The sequence below is a fragment of the Sciurus vulgaris genome, assembly GCF_902686455.1.
Source record: "Sciurus vulgaris genome assembly, chromosome: 12".
Classification (NCBI taxonomy): Eukaryota; Metazoa; Chordata; class Mammalia; order Rodentia; family Sciuridae; genus Sciurus; species Sciurus vulgaris.
The window spans coordinates 25,470,959-25,493,026 of record NC_136473.1 but is presented as its reverse complement, the minus strand read 5'-3'; the positions used below and the strand labels follow the sequence as shown (position 1 = coordinate 25,493,026).

The window sequence follows — 22,068 nt, the reverse complement described above, 5'->3', positions numbered from 1 at the left end:
GTTAGATTTGAAAACCTAAGTGTTCAACACATTTAAATATTAATTCTGAGCCAAAATGCATCTGTAAGTTTGGGGAGAAATCCTACAGAGAATGTAATGAAAAATGGACCTGAGTTCTGTTCTATATGCTAACTCTACAATTTTCCCCTTCATACAAGACAAAAGACTTATAAATAATGCGCCTCCTATCCACATCTTCACATGTGGGAACTCCTTTATGGTATCAAACATCATGAGAACACTGCAGGGAAGCTACAGGGAAAAGGTGGTTTTAATACATGTTTTGATAATAACTAAATTTTAAAGAATCAAAAACTTGCCTACCTGTATTCAAAATATATATTTCTTCAAAAACTACTGTAAAGATATAAAACTCACTACATAGAGAGCTTCTGAGTTATAATCAAAACACAAAACCAGAATATTTTCAAGTCTTTTCAGGAAATCTAGGCACTTTCTTCCCTCAAATGAAAAAAAAAAAAAATGTGTTAACTAATACTTTCCTCTTTCAAATGAAAATGGAAGACTTTCTTAGTAAGGGTCCAAGTGAAGGAAAGAGCAAAGTGCTAACATCTCAGACACCAGATTAGCAGAAGACTGTCAGGTAAATATCTCCTGGGTTATTTCCTCAGTTTTCTTTCATGACATTTAATAAAAAATAGCAAGACTGTACCTCCCTCAGAAGGTTGGTGATGTACTTTACATGTAAAAATTCAGGAGTCTTGTCCAAATCCAGTGAGGACCTTCCCTTGATCTCCTTCTCAAAATCCTCTCTGTAAACTTTCTGTTAAATAAAAACACATAATTGAAATGCAGAAAATACTAGTGACTGTTGAAAAGAACAAAAATAATGTTTTGTAACATTATTAACATTTATAATTCCACTACTTCTGAGTCTTTTTATCAACAGGGAAATAATTCCAGCTTCATTATAAATTCCACAATTCCCCCAAACATAAGTAGCACCATTAAGGATCTTACCTTCCTCTGGCAAATCATCCTGAACGAAGCTGTTCAACATCTGTGATTAACATCGTCTCTTTGTAGGAAAAGAACCGGTGAGACTGACTTTTTGATGGGATCCCCTGATTAATTCCCTCAAAAGGGAGCGGGGACCCCATCCCCTGGAAGGAAATCTGGTGGCATGGAAGCCCACTCAAACCAAAGTAACCTTAATGGTCATGGCTCCTTCTTGCCCCTGTCAGTCTTTTGTCAATTCAGGAAAGAATATTCCTAAAATGCAATGGAGGAGGCTTGGGGAAAGAGTGATATTTTTGTTTAATGGTTTTGGCATTGAAAATATTTCCATACCATTTACAGAATTTGATATGGGCCAAGTTACAGTGTGAGGACAACCTTATCCTGAATCCTTCAGGTAAGAGTTCACAACAAGAAACAAAAGGGAGATGCTACCATGGATGGAGGAGGGCCAGATCCACAGCACTGCCCGGAAGGCCTGCTCCAGCACCCACTGGGTATGAGTCTCTAAATTCTAGAATTCGAGCTATGCATCCAAAATCCATAACTTAAGTTTTATGACTAGAAAGACTGCCTAAATCATAAAAATATCCAACCACATGAAATATTTACTAAACAAGGGCCAGATTTTATCAGCCAAATGTTATATTCAAAGAGCATCATAGAACTGATGAGCATAAATGAATTCTGCAAGAGATTGTTATTCATGCTAAATGAGCAGCTATTTCCAGATTCATTATAAATTTATTAACTGAGAAAATTATATACATAAACTCTCTAAACCATGAGGGAGGATGAGAGAAGCTCACTGCCCTCTCACTTAGAATTTCTGCTACATACAGTCACTCAATGAACACTGTATCTACAGTCACAGGGAAAGGCAGTGACAGATGTTCTACAAATCTGATTAAGAAGATGCATTGAGAGCATTCTGAATTCAAGAACTAGGGAGACACCAAAGAGCAATAATGAGAAAGTGTCCTCTTTTAATGTGGAATGAATGGAGATAATACGTATCTAGGACATTTCCAGGCTGAAAGGACTCTGCAAAGTGAAAATATGAATATGTATGTGTGTTTATTTATTTATATTAAATATTTCACTTCAAAGAACACTTCTGAATAAAAAAAAATCACTTTGCTAAAGTAAGTCATTAAGAAAAGTTGATTATTCCTGGGACTGGCCAATTTTTATCCTGAAATAAAATATGACAAAAATCTTCAGCGTGCTTTTTGCTAGGAGTTATATTTGTCAAAGAGAAGACAGAACATTCAAGGATGGATTTTCAGATTTCTTCAGAAAACACACAGATTAAACCATATCTGGCATTAGGAGAAATTGAGGTAAGTATAATAAAAGACAATGGCAAAACACAGATGGCTTTTCCTGAAATCATAAGCACAGAGCTTTACCCATAAGGGGGTTCCTCAAAAGACCTCGAGTCAAGTCTACCTGAGGAATAAAAACCATCTCTAAGACAGGTGGCTGTATTCACGGCCACCTCATTCCTCCTATATTTAAAGTCATTGTCACATCAAACTTGGTCTAAGATTATTAGATACTTTCTTTTTCTAGCTTTCAGAGTACAAATCTGGTCCAAAGGATATTTTCTATTGGAAAATTTTGCTCTTATCAAGCCCTGCTGAGTAGAGGCCTAATTAAGGAGTCTGAAAATTTCTAATGGTCAATGGTTATAATTAAAGGGAAAATATGTCTCACTTGGCAGGAGGGAAAGAATAAATTGGGTGACACACAAGAGAAGCCAAAATTCCCAACCCAATTCCCAATGAATTACTGTCATTCCTAATTCAGAACCATGGCATCAGAATGGATCAACCCGGAGTTGGAAGGTCCAGGATTTGTTGGTGAGAGGAAAGTTAACAGGAGGAGGAGGAAGTGGGGGAGGGGTAGAGGGGAGGGGAGATAGGAAGCGGAAGGGGAGGAGGGGGATAGGGGAAGAGGAAGAGAAGGAGTTATTAAGAAACCAGAACATCAGAATGATTTAGGGGGGTCCTCCTCCTCCTACTACCCATCTCTTCCTCCTCCTCCTCCTCCTCACCCTCCTGCTTCTTGTACTCTACCTAGTTTTTGTGGCTGAAGAGCAGAGACGGGGAGAGGGGAAGGGAGATGGACAGCCAAGAAGGAAAATAAGACATCAAACTCGTGCTGTTATTTCCAGAAAAGTAAAGTGAAGTGATTTCTGATGTCCACGTCTTTCAGTGAAAGGGTATTTAACCACTTCATGTGGTCATAGGTTACCACTAAGTGAGACTGTCATGATGACTTTGCAAAGTGAAAGCCGTTCTCAGGGCTGTGGGCCAGTAACAAAGGGGTATTATTCCTATAAACTGGGGAAAACTCTTGAAAAGCTATTTCTAGCCCATGTAAAAGGTACTGCTGTAGTGGAAGACAATAAAGCCGTGTAAAATTCTTTATATATGGTCAAATACAGAAAAGTGATTCCAGTATATATATGTGTATATGTATGTATGTGTGTATTTTATACACACACACACACACACGTGTATACATCTCCACGTTTTTATAAATATATATACACACACATAACTTACGTAATATACATGCATACATATATATGCATACACATATGTATATGGATATAGATAGATATATACTTTTTTGATGGTGGAACTGAGGATTGAACCCAGGACCACACCCTCAACTTTTTATTTTATTTTGAGTGAGGGTCTCATTAGGTTGCTGAGACTGGTCTCAGATCTACAATACTCCTGCTCAATCTCCCAAGTAGCTAGAATTACGTGTGCCACCACAACCAGGTGATTCCAGCATAATCTGTCTCATTAATGTTAAGTTTTTGTAGGGTTTCTGAACTTTCACCCAATTTGCCAGTTCTGTTATTTCAGCTCATTTTGTCAAAAATAGTTACCTGACATTTCTTTATCTTCTTGGCTTAAAAAGATATGAGACATGGAAGATATAAGTAGTTCTTTTCTCCTTTTTTGCTTAAAGAAATCAGGCGACTTTGACTATTCAAAAAGTCACAATGTCTGAGTATCCTTTTCTCAAGAAGATGAATTATAACATCTCAAACAAGTAGCAAACAACATGACAAATAGCAATGCTTATAAAATTCCTAGGAGAGGCCTTTGTCCAGACATTATTGATTCTCTGTTCTGATGTTGTTATCAGAGCAAAGACCTGCCCACTGAGCACGACTAACATGTAACAATGAGTTGTAGTTGGCTGGCACTACTGCCCATTATTTCTGTCTCTCCGAAGTAATAATCCAGTTGTACCCATAGAATATGGATGTCAGCTACAGATGAAATATTGTGCACCTAATCCCCCAAAAATTAAGGGGGGAAAAAGGCAATCTCACTAAGGCAGAGGAAAACCAGTTTCAGGAACATTTGGATGTGACTTAGCATTATGTTAGGCCAGGAAAAAACTAAATAGAAAGCAAACTCAGTGTTTACTGGGAAATAAAACCAATTTAGTAAGTTCATAGAAAAAATGGACTCATATTTGATATTTACCAGGCCATAAAACATCAGCATTTATTGGATATGTAATTTTATTTAAGATAATTCATTTCAGTGGATATATTATAATACTAGAGATAATGCCTTCCTATTGTCATTACTTTGAGGATTACATGAACTGACGTACAAAAGGTTCTTTGCATATTTCTAGCCAGAATAAATGTGATTCTATTGGCATTGCAGAACAAATAAATATAACCTCTAGCTATTCATTTTCTTTTTAGTTTTTAGGTGCTCTTCATAGATTTATATTGATAAATCTGAAAGTGTTATTTATGTAATCATAGAATTTAGGAGCTGAGAAGGACTTTAGGAGCTCATCTGGCTTGATATCCATGTTCAACAAATGATGAGACCAAGGGCCAAACTCAATGACCCAGACAGCACTCCTGCCAGTAGGGAGACTGAGTCTAGAAAGCAGATACCTGGATCAGCCCAGAGCTATGCTCTTCCCTCTAAACTCAATGAACTTTCTGAGTCACTCTGCTGCTTCCTTTCAAATGATAAAACATCACTTATACATCAAATAATTGATGACGAACCCAGTGACCCACCTCACTTTGCATCTTTTGAGCTTCCTTTGAAACTTGGTAAGATGGCGTCTCAACAAATTCAAGCATTGACTTTCCTTTATTTTTCTCATATTCTTCTTTGTATTTAACCTTCATTGAAAGAAATATAAAAAGTATATAAAAATCAGGGTTGGGAGTAGAGTTCAGTGGTAGAGCACATGCTTAGCATGCACGAGGCCCTGGGTTGCAACCCCAACAACAACACACAGACACATGCACACACGCACGTGCATACACACATGCACACCTCAAAAGACCTTATATAGGCAAAGTAAAAGTAAGTGTCCCTAAAAGTCATCATCCTGTTTTTCAAAATCAAGTTATTCTTGCTGCTTAGGAAAATCACTGGGTTCCCCGGTATGAGTAAGGAAAATAAATGGGCAATACAAAAACTTTTTATTCAAAAACGCATTTTCATTAAAATTCTTATGAAATTATTTCTTAAATTGTATAATTATGATGTTAATGACAAGTCAATCCAAAAGAATTTTTTCAATACTTATAACATTCCAACAGCAGGAAATGAAACAAATTTTAACATGCCTACTTCTGTAGATATTTTGGTCACAGAGAATGACAGAATGATCAACAAAAGTGTAGAAAGTATGACAGCATGTGACATTAGGATGAAGTTTTGTGGGGAAAAAAAGTAAAGAAAAATAAGAATTTAAAGAGAAAAATGTGCATTTCTAAATACTAAAGGGAGTTAGTTTGTGAATTTTTTAAATAAATGAAGGTAGACATAAGATCATCATGACATTTGTGTTCCACAAAACTTTATCTTAAATACTTGGGGCTGGGGATATAGCTCAGTTGGAAGAGTTGCCTCACAAGCACAAGGCCCAGGGTTCAATCCCCAGCACCACCACCAAAAACAAAAACAAAAACAAAACCCCTGGAAATGGCAAGTTCTACAAATACACAAACTCAAAAAAAAAAAAAAAAAAAAAAAAAATAGACACTGGCTTTAAAGTATGCTAGGAAGATTTTTTTAAAAAGTTTTCTCAGAGGATACATAGGATTCAGAGCTGGAAGAAACACTAATTCAGAACACATAGTTTTGCCTTCTCAATAACATTCACTAATGAACTGAGAAATTATAATAAACCTGGCACCTGGAAAATTAATTTTGCAGCTAAAATGACAAATCAGTATGCTATAAAATTTAAATCATTTAAGATGATAGTTTAATTAATTCCTATATTTGAAGTTTTTACATATGTGAAGTAACTGCTATTTTTTAAATTATTTTTTTTATTTTTACAGACTGCATTTTGATTCATTGTACACAACTGGGGTTACATCATTTCATTTCTATGGTTGTGCAAGATGTGGATTCACACCATTCATGTAATCATACATGTACATAGGGTAAAGATGTCTGTCTCATTCCACCATTTTTCATGACCCCATTCCCTCTAATTTCCCTCTATATAATCTAAAGTTTCTCCATTCTTCTCTCACCTCCTGCCCCCCACCCCCATTATATATCATCATCCACTTATCAGAGAAAGCATTCGGCCTTTGGTTGTTTGGGATTGGCTTATTTCACTTAGCATGATATTCTCCAATTCCATCCATGTAACTGCTATTTTATGAAAAGTCTTTATATCAAAATATGGTTCAAGCTCTCATCCCAAAATAGTCTCTTTTGAGATTTTTTTCCGGAGGCATCATTTATGTTAAGGTCTCTTTTTTCAGCACCTGCACAGTCTCAGTTGAGGGACATGGCCGTGGGTGTCACAATGGTCACATGGTCCCAGCAGAAGGGTGGGTACCCAACAAGCACCCACCTGACTCTGAAGGATGGCATTGCCTTTGTGGTGCAGGTGTTCTGCAGCATCCGCATCAAAATGGTACATTCCTTTGTTTTCCTCAAAAAGCTTCTTATATTCTCGCTAAAATACAGAACGTGAAAATAAGTTTAGGATCAAAGAGAGTCACTAGAGCAATTCGTACTTAGGAATGCAAACAAATAAACAAGCCATGAGCCACACAAGCTGCAATGCTGTTATCAGGTCTCCACCTGCAGCCAAAGGAGGGCTCTGACCCTGAGGTCAACAGACTGCGAGAGACACCAGCTCCAGGAGGTCAGTGTGGACGGCACAGGAAACGCTCTGAGGACAGTTAACTGTAAATGACAAACTGCAGGACACTCGCAACACAGGAGCAGCAACACCAAAGCTATAAGGGGACCCGTGTAGATGGGCAAGGTGGACAAAATACAGGCAATGTGCTTTGCCCTTACAGGATGGGAACATGTCTAACAGTGCTCACTAGAAGAGAACCAAAGAAAGGAAGAAAGAACAGAGGGAAGGGAAGATGGAGGCATGAAAAGAAAAATTTTGTCTACAAAGGTTCAGCCATGAAGAAGATCAGAGGTCACCAGGAAAATGAGAGGCTGAGAAAGTAATCCGACTAATTTTCCTTAATTCTCAGGAAATATTAGAGGTACCCACAAGAGAAATGGAAATCTGAGCATGGTGGTTGAGTTTTTAAGGTGAAGAAATTGGATCAAGGCTACTATTTAGACATCTAGATGAAAAGGTAAATTTGGAAGCAACCAGAATGGACAGGGATGCCAAACTGGGCAGCTGTGGGACTCAAAATACCACAGATAGTAGTAAGACAAAAATTGCTTCGTGATTGCCATCACTAGAGGTTGGGCACTTGGTTACTTCACTCTATTTAGAAAAGATTTACAAACAGTAGCTCTCAGAGACTCAAAGCTACAGAGACATAGCTGCTTCTTCAGAAATGGATTTCAGTCAAAATGGCAATGGGCAAGAAGCAGTAGGAAAGAGTCAACCATGGAGAAGCTTCCACTGGGTCTTAGGAAATTCTCTAAGGATGGGAAGGTGAATGGAAAGGAAGTCCAGTACCAGGGATGGAAGAATGAAAGGCCCCAAGTGACCACCTGCCACAGGTCGGCTGCTGCTCCATGTGGGACATAAGCAATGTCTCCCACAGAAAGCTGGGCCTCAAGTGCTTCCTGTCAATTAGGGAGCAAAGATACAGGTTGTTCAAAACTCTAACCATGAGATGAAGGAGAAAAGTATGGAAGGAAGGTACTGATAATATTCACCTAGTACATCTCAAATGAAGAGAAAACTTCTAAATTTTGGCTTCATATTAACTTAAAAATATACAAAAACCTTGAAAAAAATAATGATATACTTAGAAACAACATAATTTTATTAGAATTTATTTTACTAAAAAAGAAGTTTTTGTATAATACATATTTGTAAAATAAGCATGGCTTGAATGTAATAAGCTATAATTTATTCCATTTTTGAGTTAAAATCCAGAACTCAGAAAGTCTAGGATATTATACTTGAAATAATGGATACATACTAAGAATGGTTCAATAGGGCCGGGGTTATGGCTCAGTGGTAAAGCACTTGCCTCAAATGTGTGAGGCACTGAGTTTGAATCAGCACTGCATATAAATAAATGAATAAAATTAAGATCTATCATCAACTAAAAAAATTTTTAAAAAGAAAAGAATGGTTAGATAAATAGTGTTCCCAGCACAATAATCTATATTATTTACAAAGAATTTTAGAAACTTTAATTTTATAAAAGAAAATCAAGACCTATTTGAAATAAGATCTGCGAAAGGAATTTCCAAGACAAGGGCTTGTACTTTCATATACAATAGTCTCTGTTGCCTCCTAGTGGAAGTTATACAGAGCAACACAATTATATTATACATATATTTTTTTTTCAATTTACAGAAAGTTATAAAAGAAACTGAAAACTATGAATGCTTCAGCTTCCAGAAAAAAACTTTTTTCAAAAATTTAATCAACATGTACAACTTCTAAGGTGCTCATTTCATCCACATATGTGGGATGTTAAAAATTGTTCCCCAAACAACTATTTATAACAAACTGACAAAAATTCACATATCATTAATGACTAATCTCTTTCGATCTTTCAATAAAGTTAAACCACCTTTATAACTCAAGAAAATTTTAATTCTCTTTACATTAAAAGCGAAAAGAAGGTTATTCTAATGTACAATAAACTTGAGCCAATGTGTTATCGTACAACTTTAATAAGCCAATATTTCAGAGTAAGGGATTTTTAAGTTAAACTGTCTCACCCATGAAGTAACTGTTCAGTCACAGTTTTTCTGTGGGGAGGGGGAATAATCTGTTATCTAGGCAAAGGCAACACCTGGAGATTTTGAGTTTTATCAATGATGTCTAGATCACATAACTTTGCTAGTTTTTCTCTATTGAAGAAATAAGAGAAGCAATTTATATTCACCTTTTTTTTACTGTTATAAAATAATGATCAACAATTTTTTTTTTTTTTTGAAAAAGAAAAGGCGAAGTCATTTTTATTTTGTAATACAAAATGTGCATGGCCTCCGTTAATGGTCAACTTTATTGAAAAGAGATATTGCCTACGTGTGGCATGTATTCATCTAGCTACCAAAATTTTAAGTGACCACCATATCTTTTTGGCTTATTTACACATGAATCTCCATGTCCCTGGCAAATTCTACCTGAGTATGAATGGAGAACACAGGTCAAATACCCCTGTGATGATCAAAACTGGAAGCCAGACTAAAAAGAAAGCAGAGGGCTCAGAGCACAGAAAGCCATCAATTTTAGAAGCAAGCCCATGAGTCGAGAAGAAAAACGTGAAAGGAATCAGAGACCTCCGAGGAATAGAGAAATATGCACGAAGGAGCAGGAATGAGCGCTGACATGCAGGGTGACAGGATCTCAGCCTTTCTGAGCCTGTCAATATTCTTCTTCCTCCCTTTCTTGCTCACAGAAAGAAAGAAAAGAATGACATGTTGCTTTCCCCCCAAGACCAGGGATTTAAAGGAAAGACAGAAAGAAAAGAAAAATCAACTTAAAACAAATCTTCTGGGTATGAATTAGTTACATGCATTATATATTTTCAGAAGGATGACCGTGATGTTGACTTTGGAGGAAGGAGACATACAAAATAAAGAACAGAAGTTTCAATCTATCAAAGCCAAGTACAAACACTTGTAAAGTTGAGCTGAAGCTGAATCTTATGATTTATGTTTCGGAACCAAGTTTTGACTAGTTTTAAGTCAATGGTTATGGGCACATCTACTGAAACAACTACCCACTTCTTGGCATGTCTTGCCAACAAATATTTCTTTATCTGATTTGTGCCTATTTAATACATTAGTATTAATGTATCATTGAGCGAGTATTAAAGTAGGCATGAAGTAATTTGAGGTCAAGTTAGAGTTCACAGTTACCATGGGGCATCCGGAAAAGTATGAACCTCATGTGACCCAGGGTGATCTGTTAAGAGAAGCAGGGAAGCCCACATAGCATCCAAGAGGGTGAGACCCCAGGGACTGACCACCTGGGCGTTGAATACAGATATTTGCATCAGACCAAAACACTCACCCTGCCCTCCTAGTTGCCTTGACAGAATATGGAAATAATAAGACTTAAGTATAGTGGCAATGGCAATGAATATAGATACCTTTATGATTTATTCTCAAAGATTATACAATTTAGATGAAGACAGTATTTTATGTTATTGAAAGCATACTGGAGACACTCTGGACTGCCCCGCATCAGAGAAAAGACCCCTGAAAGAGACTCCAGGAGAATCTGAACTTCAAGTGGCTTCAGTGTTAACAAAGAGGAAGAAAGAGTAAGAAGGAAGACAGAACACCTGCGCACTTGGAAGAGTAACTGTTTTAAGAGAAACTTAAGAGCTAACAGAGAAACGCCTTCCTGAAGCAACAGCTTTGGTGGGATTGATGCAAGCAGATCGCTACTTTTCAATGAGCCAGTATTGGCGGTGGAGTGACGCAAAGGCACGCCTAAGGAAGCAGGTGAGCTCAGGGGCGCAGCAGGCATAGTGCCTCAGAGCTACAGGACCCACTTACTCCGCTGAGAATTTTGCTGGCTTTCAAAGCGTGCTCTAAAAACAACAAATTTGGGAGATCTGAAACTGGATCGTGCATGTTTTGCATGTCTTTCTTGTACTTCACCTACGAAAATAACATAGAACAAATACCCATCTAGGAGAAGAAAATAGGCTTTTGCATTTATTGCCCATACTATTGCCCATCATAAAAGTAGTACTGCTAAGTGGTTAACAGACGAATTTATAGATAGCCACTAGATGGCGCTAATTCACTACTGAATGAGTAAAAAGTTTTATTAAAATGATGATGTTAAAAGAATCCGGTAATTATAACAGAAACTCTACTTTCAAGAATTGAAGAGACTAGCAACTTTGTTCTTTAACATTGCGCCAGCATTTCAATTATGCTTTGTGATAACTTTAGGCTGCTTGTGTTTTTCATCCTTTTGCCATACAGACATGTTTTGGGTTTTGTTTTTGTTTTTTTGGGTCAGACACTTCTCAAAATTCTTTATATATGTGACTATTTGACCTCCATGACTCCCTAGTAGGTAGATACTCTATTCCCATTTAAAGAAGAGGAAAGTGAGACACAGAAAAGTAAAGGGCTAATAGTTGGTGGGAGGAACAGGATTTAAATCCAGCTATCTGATTCTAAGTCTGGAGTTTTCAGCACTAGGATCCAGGTTCCTTAAGTATATTTCATCTCTCTTTCCCTGGCTTGTACGTACTTTTAAAAAATAATAAAATAGGAAAAATCATTCTGACATTCCCAGTAATCCTAAAGGACCAAAAAAAAAAAAAAAAAAAAAAAACTGTTTTGACAGCTAAAGATAAAGTTGTTTAATGAACAAAATAGCAATACCTTCTGAACCTCACTGGAAGTAAGATTAACCACACCCTAAAGAAATGATAGGAGTTGAAGGATTTTATGATCTAACAAAGCAACAATCTGATAATGTTTCACACTCATACTTTAAAAATGTTCTCTACACATTTCAACCACAGCTAACTGACCAGTTTTTTTTTCAATGTTTGTTTTATATTCTGCCTGTTCCTCATAAAAATTTAAAATGTTATTTCTTATAAAATTAATCTTGATTTTTTAACACATGAAATGCAATTAAATTTTATGAAGAGGTATTTCATACCCCTTACATAAGATACATGAAATTATAAGCATTGCCAGTCTAATTTTTGAAAATTTCTTTATGGTAAGTGTCCATACCAGGTAATGCTTTATAATAAACTCAATGTTATGGACATAATTATGTGAGTTAATTATTGTCCTAATCTACTAATTTTTGATAATATACATTCTTTTCTACAAAACTCTGTAATCTATTTCTACTCTTAATTAGATTTAATAATTTTATTTGCAATACTATTACTGCTTATTAACTAATTAGTAATCAGTAACCATTAATAGTAAAAATTTCTCAAAAAAAGGTGCAGGAAAATATGCTTCAGTGTTTTCAAGTACACTACTTAGAAATTACATGATCCTGATTAAGAACCAGTAATTAGAACACAGCCAGTTCTAAGAAAACAAGAATCAAAAGATATTGGAAATAATTTTCTGTGAATTATAACATACATCACTTGCAAGTATAGCAGCAAGCTGGTTTTGCTTAAAAGAAGCACTTTCAAGGGGGTTGTAATGATGTTTCTTATCCTTCATTTCATTGTCAAATTTTTCTTTATATTTAACCTGTCACAAAGGAAAAAATAGGATACATGAGCACATTTGCATTGGACAACAACATACTTGATTTTAGAGATCAAATTAAAAACTACCTTAAAGGTGAATGGTAGCAAAATTTAAGTTCCTGGTATTCATGCCCTCCATAAAAGCTTAACGAGGCATAATTTTTTTAAATGCAGTACTTGAACATCGATCATAAACACAATTAGCATTAACTCAAATCCTTCCTATTAATGAGAATTATGCCTTAAAATATCAAAAATTTTAAATGTCAGCTTCCGTTTCTGCATTCCTATATTCTATGCTCAATCAGAAATCAGGACAAGCATCTTAAGGTCCAGCACATTTAGAAAATGGGTCCTTGGCCCAGAATCTGAATAAGAATTTCTCTAAGGGAATTGTTTCAAATAAAGGGCATGGCTTGTACGACGGTTTTCTCCTGGTTTCCCATAGTTCACTTGTTCAAAAATTCATTTTTAAGAAATACATTTTCTGAAATGTCCTGGGCCTATTGAATGTCATTTTAAAATTTCTCTGCTTTAATGACATAATCTATTCAGCAGGAAACCCATCTCTAATAGTCATTTTATGTTATTTCGCTCTTTGTTAAACAGTCACAGGACAACAAAAAAAGGATTATCATCTTATCTTGTAGGACTAAAAGAAATACGTTAGAGTATATAATAATAATTAATTGCAATCTGGATAAGAGGTCTTTACCAAAATAAATAAACCTAGTTACTCACATCTCACACCCCCCTTGATTCATGAAGCTGGAAAAGGATGTACAGACCTCAAAAGCAAAAAGTAAAGCTGTTTTGTTCTTTTGTACTATTTTTAAAATATTTACAACACTACAATATTCTGCTTTCTTATCATATTCTCATAATGCACTTTTATTCATACATCTTGAGATTCTGCCTTGCACATAGCAATTTGGGAATGGCTCATATCATCTGTTTTAATCAAGCCTGTACAGAGTGAGGGTCTCCTTCAAGGACCCAGGTCATTATTTTACATCTTGAAATCAGGGACAACAGCACAAATAGGAAAAAACAAAAATAGATTTTCTTCACTACTTTCCATAGTAGCTGGCACAAAAATCGAGGGTTTTCCCAGCCTGGTCCTAACACACAATGCCACCCCTCTGCTGTGATGCGTTTCTCTATGTTTTGATGACTGTTTTTTTTTTTCTCTCCTAAGTTTTTGATACTCAAAGAGAGTTGACTCAACAATGCTGGAAGATTCTATAACTGGCTTCCATTTAAACGATGCCACTGATCAAGCCACGCTCACCAACACACTACCCTTTCTGAGTCAAACATTCTCCCTGCCAGCTAGGCTACAGGGAAAGCTCTAGATTGAGGCCACTTGCATCCTGTCAGCAGATCTAGCTGCACAATGCTGACTTCCACCAAGTTTCCTTTCAGTTTCTCCAGCCTCAGGCACCATGAGTGTCTTAGTCATGCGTTAGCCAAACAACAACAGTAAGTTCTATGCTGTTGGCTCCCAGAGCCGTTGTACTGTTTCTACGTACCCAGGGATTCCCAGCAGGAACAGAGGCAATGTGTGGGGTGGTATTACTTGGAAAGGAAAATGACAGCTTCTCATCAGTTATTAAACCTGGCATTTGCTCTTCCAAGTAAATGCATATTTCTGGAAAACAATAATCACTCTGTCATTCATAGCCTTATATGGAATGCAATAATAAGCAAAGTGTTGTAAAACTGATCTCATTCTAACCTTCTAACTTAGGACTCCGAGTGATTTGATTCAGAACATGTCCAAGGAACAAAAACACAAGAGTTTCCCTCATTAATTAATTATCCACAAAATAAAAATTAACTGCATCATGCGAAAAGTACATGGACCAGACAATTCTCCTTTGCCTCACTCTGTGGAAGGTTTGTACATACGTGAACTAAGTACATGACCAATGGTTTGAGTAGGTGGTATCTTCCCCATTCTGATTGGTTCACTAGGGAACCACTCAGACTCACTCGACTTTCTATCCCCTGAGTGTCTACTGCCTAAGTCACACTTACATCTCCTAAGACACCCCAGCAATGCTCTGTCCTAACCATATCTGGTTCCTAACAGGAACGTGGATTGTAAGACCACTTGAGAAAAGGAAAACAGTGTTGGTTTTAAGATGCAACAATATTCCCTAAACCCAGGCATATTATTCTGAAATGAAGTTCTTTTTACTCTATATGATCAATTGCATTTACATTCTGAATATCATACTTACTGGTCCTGATATCACTTATTTAAAAATATGCGATAGGAATAAAGGATCAAACTCCTGAAAGTTTTCTAAAGAATTTTAACCTCAGTGAACAGACTTTCAGAGGTCCACACTTGGAGAAAACACGGAAACTCTTAGACGACAACAATGTAATTTAAACTGGTCCTTAGAACTGCCTCTAGACAGAGCAGCGTCCTGGGAGTCCAAAGCCCAACACCTAAACCCACTGGGTAAGTTGTCACAAGGGCTGTGGGCTTCTGCATGACATCATCTGTGGCTCAGACTCACAAAGAGCCAGCAAGGCAGGAAAATTTAGACCATGAATGAAAATTTTTCACTGTAGTCATATACACAGATGTCAGGAAATAAATAGATAATTTGATAAATTCACTTTAATTATCATTGAAAAGGAAAAATAAGCAAATAGCACATCATCACATAGCTATTGGCATCCACTCCTCTGATTTTGGATAAAATAATAAGTGGTGAATGAAGATAGTAAAATCAATTTTTATGTAGAATTTGTCATGAAAATCAATTATATTCTTAAGACTAAATTTTACACAAAATCCTAACTCTGTCCTTCTTTACAAAATAACATCTTAATGACTTTGCATCAAATGTGAAAAATTCAGAGAATATTTATCTAATCAGTCTCTATATATTTATTGACAACCAATCTGTGCCATGCTCTAATGGTGGATCAAAGACACAGAAGCCCTACCAGGTGGTAAAAGAAGTAGATATTTAAAACACACATGCATGCACATAGATGTGGCAAGAACTATAAGGAAACAGAATAAAGGGGAGGAGGAGGATACCATTTATATCTGCAAATCAGGAATGTGACATTTAATCTGATACTTGGGTGTAAGGAGTTTGGCAGAGGAGTTGTTTGCCAGGGAGGGAGAATGGGAGATTCTCCAAACCAATCAATACCCTTTGCAATTTAAGGACAATATTTATTACTAAATTTTTAAAGCAATCCATAATGGAATTTTTAGGTTGAAAACCCATTCTTACCTTTCTAACAAAAGTGATTTTAGACTAAAGACTAATTAATATACACAGGTTTTCCTTGATGTTATAAACAAAGAATTCATCATGTAGTCAAATTCAAAGTAATAAGATAACATATGAATATATTAACAAATTATACTCTTAGAATTTTTCAAGCCTATGATTTCAACAGTTACATTTGAGATACACAGAAACCACCCTTGACACTTGAGGTTTGGGGGGTTTGTTTGTTTCCTTGCTTGTTTGTTTTTTAACTGATTTTATTTTTATGACCCAGTCATAATTTTATGTATCTTCCAAATTTAAAAGGGTAAAGTTTACAACTATGGAGCAAATCTATTGTAAAAGTTAACATACGGAGGGTTAGGTGTGAAATGCTGTCCATATCTAGCGGAATCAGATTTGGCTGAGCCATGGGATACAGAGGCCTGACTCCCAGGAACTGGCAGCCATGGTACCCTGGGAAGTAAGTGGCCCTGTGTGGGAGTGGCTTACCACCTGATTGATATGCCAGTTCCCTAAACAACTCGCTTCTCTAATTCCACCCCATCCTGTTCATTACAGAAGAAGCCCCTCCCAGTCTTGGCCCCCTTTGCCTGTGTGACTATAAAACAAAGGCAAGTAGGCTACTCCATATTGTTAGAGGCCAGAGCTGGTATGGCCTGATTCCTCACGCCCCCTCCCCTTTAGAAAGAGTATTGGCTTTTGTGTGTTTATTGATTAGATAAGTTTATGAGTAATTAATTGATTGATAGCCAACATCATCCTCCATCAGTTAGCCCTTCCCTCATCCATGCTGGATGTGGCTGAAACCCCTACAGTTAGGTGTGTGTTTCCATTACTTTCAGGGTAAAACTGCACAGAGCTCAGTTTTCGGGTAAGATGTGAGCATCTGCCCACTCACTCTCTGGACCTGTCTTTTCACTCCATATCAGGGCCACTGCCTTGTCATTGCTTTCTCTCCTAGCAGTCTTCCAGTGCTATCGTGCTCTTTTCTCCCTGCATCTTGGTCTCCCAGTTAGTCCTTTTTCCTGCTTACCAAATTCCTACATTGTTTCCCTTCTATGAATTTATGTGCCTTTATCATTAATTTCGGGGCAAGAAAGTGCATGATCTTCAAAGTTGTCCACGAAAATAAACAATGATGCTTTTGTCTTTATTTTTCATTGATATACCTGAGAATACAAATGGAACATACGAGTTCATTCCAGGAGTCCTATTTATTCATCTGCTCAGTTTTCTTCTTTTCTGATGGGTTTACATACCATAAGATCAGTAAGAATGTCATTTTAAAAAAGTAGAGATGATAGATAAAATGTCATTTGCAAATTACAATCTGCTTGAGCATCAAGTCACTTGATTGCTGAACACCAAATTTTTTTTTCGTCTAAGGATCACAATAGGATTGGGATAGCATGAATTGAAGACTGGAAATCTGAGAGTCAAGGTTCCTATTTCTGCTCCATTCTGTGTATGAATCCATCTAAAAAGCTAGAAGAGAAAATACTCTGAACATCTACAGTAGAGTGATTCCTATGAAGTTGTGCAATCTTCTATGGGCCAGGCACCATTTTGAAGTGTTGTTCCCAGAAGTCATTCACCTCACCTTCAGGACAACGGTAAGAAGATACTGTTGTCCCCATTTTACAGATGAGGCTACTGAAGATAGAGAAATTAAGCAATTTGGGATGAGCTAGTAACAGAACTAGAGTCTAATCCTGGAGGTCCTGCTCCAGAGCCCATTTTCTTAACCACTATACCAAATCAGGTGGGATCTCTATAACTATAACCTGCTGTGTGTTTGTTGGAAAACCTTCATCCCCAGGAAAGGGTGGAGCTATTAGAAGTCAGGGAGCTCTGCAGGAAGCTCAAATAAAGCCAGTACCTCCTATCCCTCCACCAAGCTTCAGCTGGGACTTAAGGAGCTTGGAGTCACAGCCCTTATTTCCCTCGAGTGAGTGCCATCTAGTGCATCCCAATCAACTGGGCATGAGCAGCATCCTGAGTACAAACAAGGTTGAACTGTAAGTGAAAGTGTCTTGTATACTGTAAACAATGGGTATGAGGCTCAGTTACATTCGGGCATCTCTCATCTTGGCCTCTCTGGGGTATGCCTGATTTTCACCCCCATAGCCATCGAGACTTTTCAGGAACCCATCACTTCATGTGTGACTATCATAGCCCAGCACAGCTGGCCTCTTGGACCTTCTGCCTCTCACAAGGCCAGACTTCCCTGCACAGTGTTGCCTCATTAACCTTGAGAAAAATGGTCTGTACAATCCTTCCTTGTTAAAATTTCAGGGATTACTTATGTCTTAGCTGAAAGTGGAAGCAATTTGAGACACTAGATAAAGAGGGGATAAGTAGCCCTTCTTGGAAATTAACTCTAAAATATTCCCCAAGGTTATACTTGGGAATCACTTTCTCTTTTTCACCATTTCTTTCATACAACACGTTGTTTGGGGAAAGGTGGGGTGGGGACTTAGGTCAACAGAGTTTCACTTTTACAGAATGAAAAAAGTCCTCTAGGTGGATGAGGCAATGGCAGCATGACATTACGTGGTTAACACCATTGAACAGCACACTTCAGATGGCTAAGATGGTAACTTTTCTGGGTATTTTATAACAAAAAAAAAAAAAAAAAAGTTGAAAAAGTTAATACATGAGAAAAAAAGAACAAATTATTCCTGCTCTGCTAAGTAATGGGTCAGAAAATCAGTACAACACTGGCCCATTTCTCACCAAATCTCCCCCCAAATTGCTGATTGTGTTCATGACTCCTGTGGCTTTGCTCAGAGCCTCTGCTATGAGACTTCTGTCCTCTGTCACCTTCATTGCCAACCTTTACTTGGGGCTTTCCCCTGGAGCACAGCTTTCTCTCGCTCTCTGTTGAAGCCAGCTCCACGCTCCCTCCCTCACAGAGTCTTTCTGACCTGGTGTCCTCCTCCTCCACACTAGCAAGAGACAAAATGTCAATGGGTACAGGCGACATTCTTGCCATTTTCTCTCTACTGCTAAACTGAGCTGCTTCTCACAAGCTTATTATTGGCAACTGATGTTTGCTTTTCTGTGAAATGTCTTTTCATTCATTTCCCCCTCTTTCTACCAGGATGTTAGTCTTTTTTGCTTCTTTAAAGAAGTCACATATGTTATAGACAACATTCTTACCACATAAATAATACTCATACAAATATTTGAAGACCTTTGCTTTTCTTCCTTTTTACAGCTTAAAAAACTATTCTCAGCCTAGTGCAATGACTCACACCTGTAATCTCAGTGGCTCAGGAGGCTGAGGCAGGAGGATTACAAGTTCAAAGCCAGCCTCAGCAACCGCAAGGTGCTAAGCAACTCAGTGAGACCCTGTCTCTGAATAAAATAAATAATACAGCTGGGATGTGGCTCAGTGAAGTTCAATCCCTAGTACCACCCCGACAAAAAAAAAAACAACAACTATTCTCGCACCTTCCTTTCTCTGCATAAATCTAATTCATTCAAATAATTTCATTCTCCTTTTGAAAAGGCTGTTTGGATTCTAATTGGAATTACATGGAGTTTTTAAAATCAGAAATATTTCCAAAGTTATAATAAACACTATACATTTGTAAAATTTACTATTTGATCACATTGTTATTGACTCTGCAAATGTCACCTTTTTCCACTGAAAGTTTTAATTTTGATGTAATTAATGTATCTATCTTTTATAGCTTCTGGATCTCTGGTCATAATATGTTGCCCATGTCTGGTATAAAGAATATCCTGAATTTTCTTGTAAGATTTCAAAACCATTTTATTGTTCATAAAATAATTAATAATAATGTTTATTGTACTGTTAATAAAATAATCCACCTGACATTCAGCTTTGTATGTGGTCCAAGATTCAGGTCCAATAATATTTTCACCATGACAGTCAGTTACGTCAGCACCACTATTACCTAATCTTTTTCCCACTGACTTGAGTCGACACTGTTGTCATATATTAAATTCTTATACATACTGGGGTCTATCTCAGGATTCTAGTCTATCCTTCTGATTATTTTACCTCTCCATATACCAATCCATACTGATTTAATTTCAATGATTCTCCTATTATCTTATGGTAACTCATAATTTAAGTTCCCGTTCACTGATCTTTGTCTTCATACCTTTAAAGGCTTTTCTTAGGCAATTCTTTTCCATGAAAGCATTCAGATCATTTTATCCATATTTTAAAAAGACCCTGCTGGATTCTAATTGAAAGCAAATGACATTTATATGATAATTCTGGAAGAATTAAAATTTTTATCTATTAATACTGTCAACCAATGTGGTTCAGTGGTGGAGAGCTTGCCTAGCATATGTGAAGCACTGGGTTCGATCCTCTGGACCACACATAAATAAATAAATGAAATAAAGGTTCATCTACAACTGAAAAAAAAAAAAGATTGTCAACCAAAAACATGTCATGTCTCTATACACTTGCAGATCTTATTTTATACTCTTCAATTAAATTCCAAAGTTTCCTTCATTTTCATTACCCCTCTGTTAATTTGTGATTAAAACATCTGAAAATTGTGAAAATTAGTATTTTTATTAGTAAGTTAAAACCTGTGTGTGTGTGTGTGTGTGTGTGTGTGTGTGTGTGTGTGTGTGTGAGAGAGAGAGAGAGAGAGAGAGAGAGTCAGAGAATGTATGTGTGTATGCATAAGACAGAAATACAATTATTTGCTACAACTGTTGCTGATTTCTGGAAATTCTGGGAAATGTGACAACACAGCCAAACCAAATAGGTTTAGATTTGAGCTGGAAGGTAGAGTGGAAACTTTATTTTATGCTTAAAATTAGATTTAATTTTTTTCTTTACTGAAATCTGTGATTATTGCAATACTATCTGAAAAGTTTCAGAAATATGATCCCTGTTTATTCTTGCAATTAAAGATATTATCTAAAATGAAATATTTTCCAATGCTCCTAGAAACAAAATATCTGAATAAAGTCATTGTGGGATCATCACTCCAGAGTCTTACTTGACTAGAAAGTTTAGACGCTTCCACCGCATGTTCAAAATCTGGTCTTCCAATTACAGCAGGCTCTTTATTCATTACTCCTTGCCCTTTCTTGTATTCTGCCTAAAAGTAATAAGAAAATATTAAATAAATCTACTTGATAATGATGAATTACATTAACATAGTCGATAAAATATAATATACCCTCAGCCCATTAAAATATATTCCTCATAACACAAATACTAAAATACAGACTGCTGAAGTCAGAATTTATTGTATTGTATAATTAAATAAACTCAGCTTTTAGCAGTAAAATAATTATTAACTTTGAGACTAAGTGTCCAGCTACCATCACTTACAAATACTGAAAAAAAAATACGTAAGGAGAAATTTCTGGATAGAGGTCCTGCACTCTTCGATAGATAGCATTTATGGTTTTGTTTTTCTCAGAAACTGATCTGACGATGTTTGATTCACATGCAGCTGAATTTAGTAATTACTGATTATGAAGGTACACTAAGGTTATTCCAACATTCAGTTCAGGTTCAATCATCATTTTAAGCAGAATTTTTGGTCTTTGAAGTCAGATGATATTAACCAAGAAGGGTATCTTAGAGGAGATAAGAAACAGCTTTGCCATGTGAGAAACATGCAAATGTGTTGATGAAAGAGAATCTGCACAATTAACAGCAACAGGATGGGACGAGGCCAAGAGGAGTTCCCTGGAACAGGGTGAGGTGAGAGATTATACTGGACCAGAAGACTGACAACCCTGACTTTTAGGGTGAGACATTTGGACATGATCTTATCCCCACATAGTACATAACCAACTCTAAAAGCATGACAGTCATAGTCAAGTCTAATTTGGGCAGTTTCTGCATATACCCAAATAATGTACATAATCAAATGGATAATTCAGGGGAAAACATTGAGATGTCACTAATCCAGACTGATTAATTACACTAATTAAATTAACCATCCAAATACCAAAGCTGTGCTTTGTCTCTTGCAAAAATAAAAAGCGTTTCAGTACAAGAGTTAAAAAGATGAATTACATTGCTTATGATCTTGGAGATCTGAGTTGCCTTCTTGATATCCGGTCTGTCAAGCTCCGCAGTATATGTGTGGGTGTCCTGCGCATCTTTCCTATAAGAAATCT

General features: G+C 36.7%; 1 protein-coding gene across 9 annotated transcripts in view; it reads right to left on the bottom strand.

Moving 5' to 3' along the window:
• Positions 1-22,068, bottom strand: part of NEBL (nebulette) — a 127,433-nt gene that overhangs the window by 62,890 nt on the left and 42,475 nt on the right. For 5 of the 9 annotated variants that reach the window (XM_079106313.1, XM_079106320.1, XM_079106314.1 and 2 more), the window contains 7 exons: positions 21,965-22,066; positions 20,931-21,032; positions 12,552-12,665; positions 10,974-11,078; positions 6,868-6,972; positions 5,057-5,164; positions 674-784 (listed from right to left, as the gene is read on the bottom strand). In XM_079106313.1, coding sequence (XP_078962439.1) covers positions 674-784; positions 5,057-5,164; positions 6,868-6,972; positions 10,974-11,078; positions 12,552-12,665; positions 20,931-21,032; positions 21,965-22,066 — 747 coding nt within the window. The remainder of the gene's footprint in view (positions 1-673; positions 785-5,056; positions 5,165-6,867; positions 6,973-10,973; positions 11,079-12,551; positions 12,666-20,930; positions 21,033-21,964; positions 22,067-22,068) is intronic. The other 4 variants (XM_079106317.1, XM_079106316.1, XM_079106315.1 and 1 more) reach the window with 4 other exon arrangements.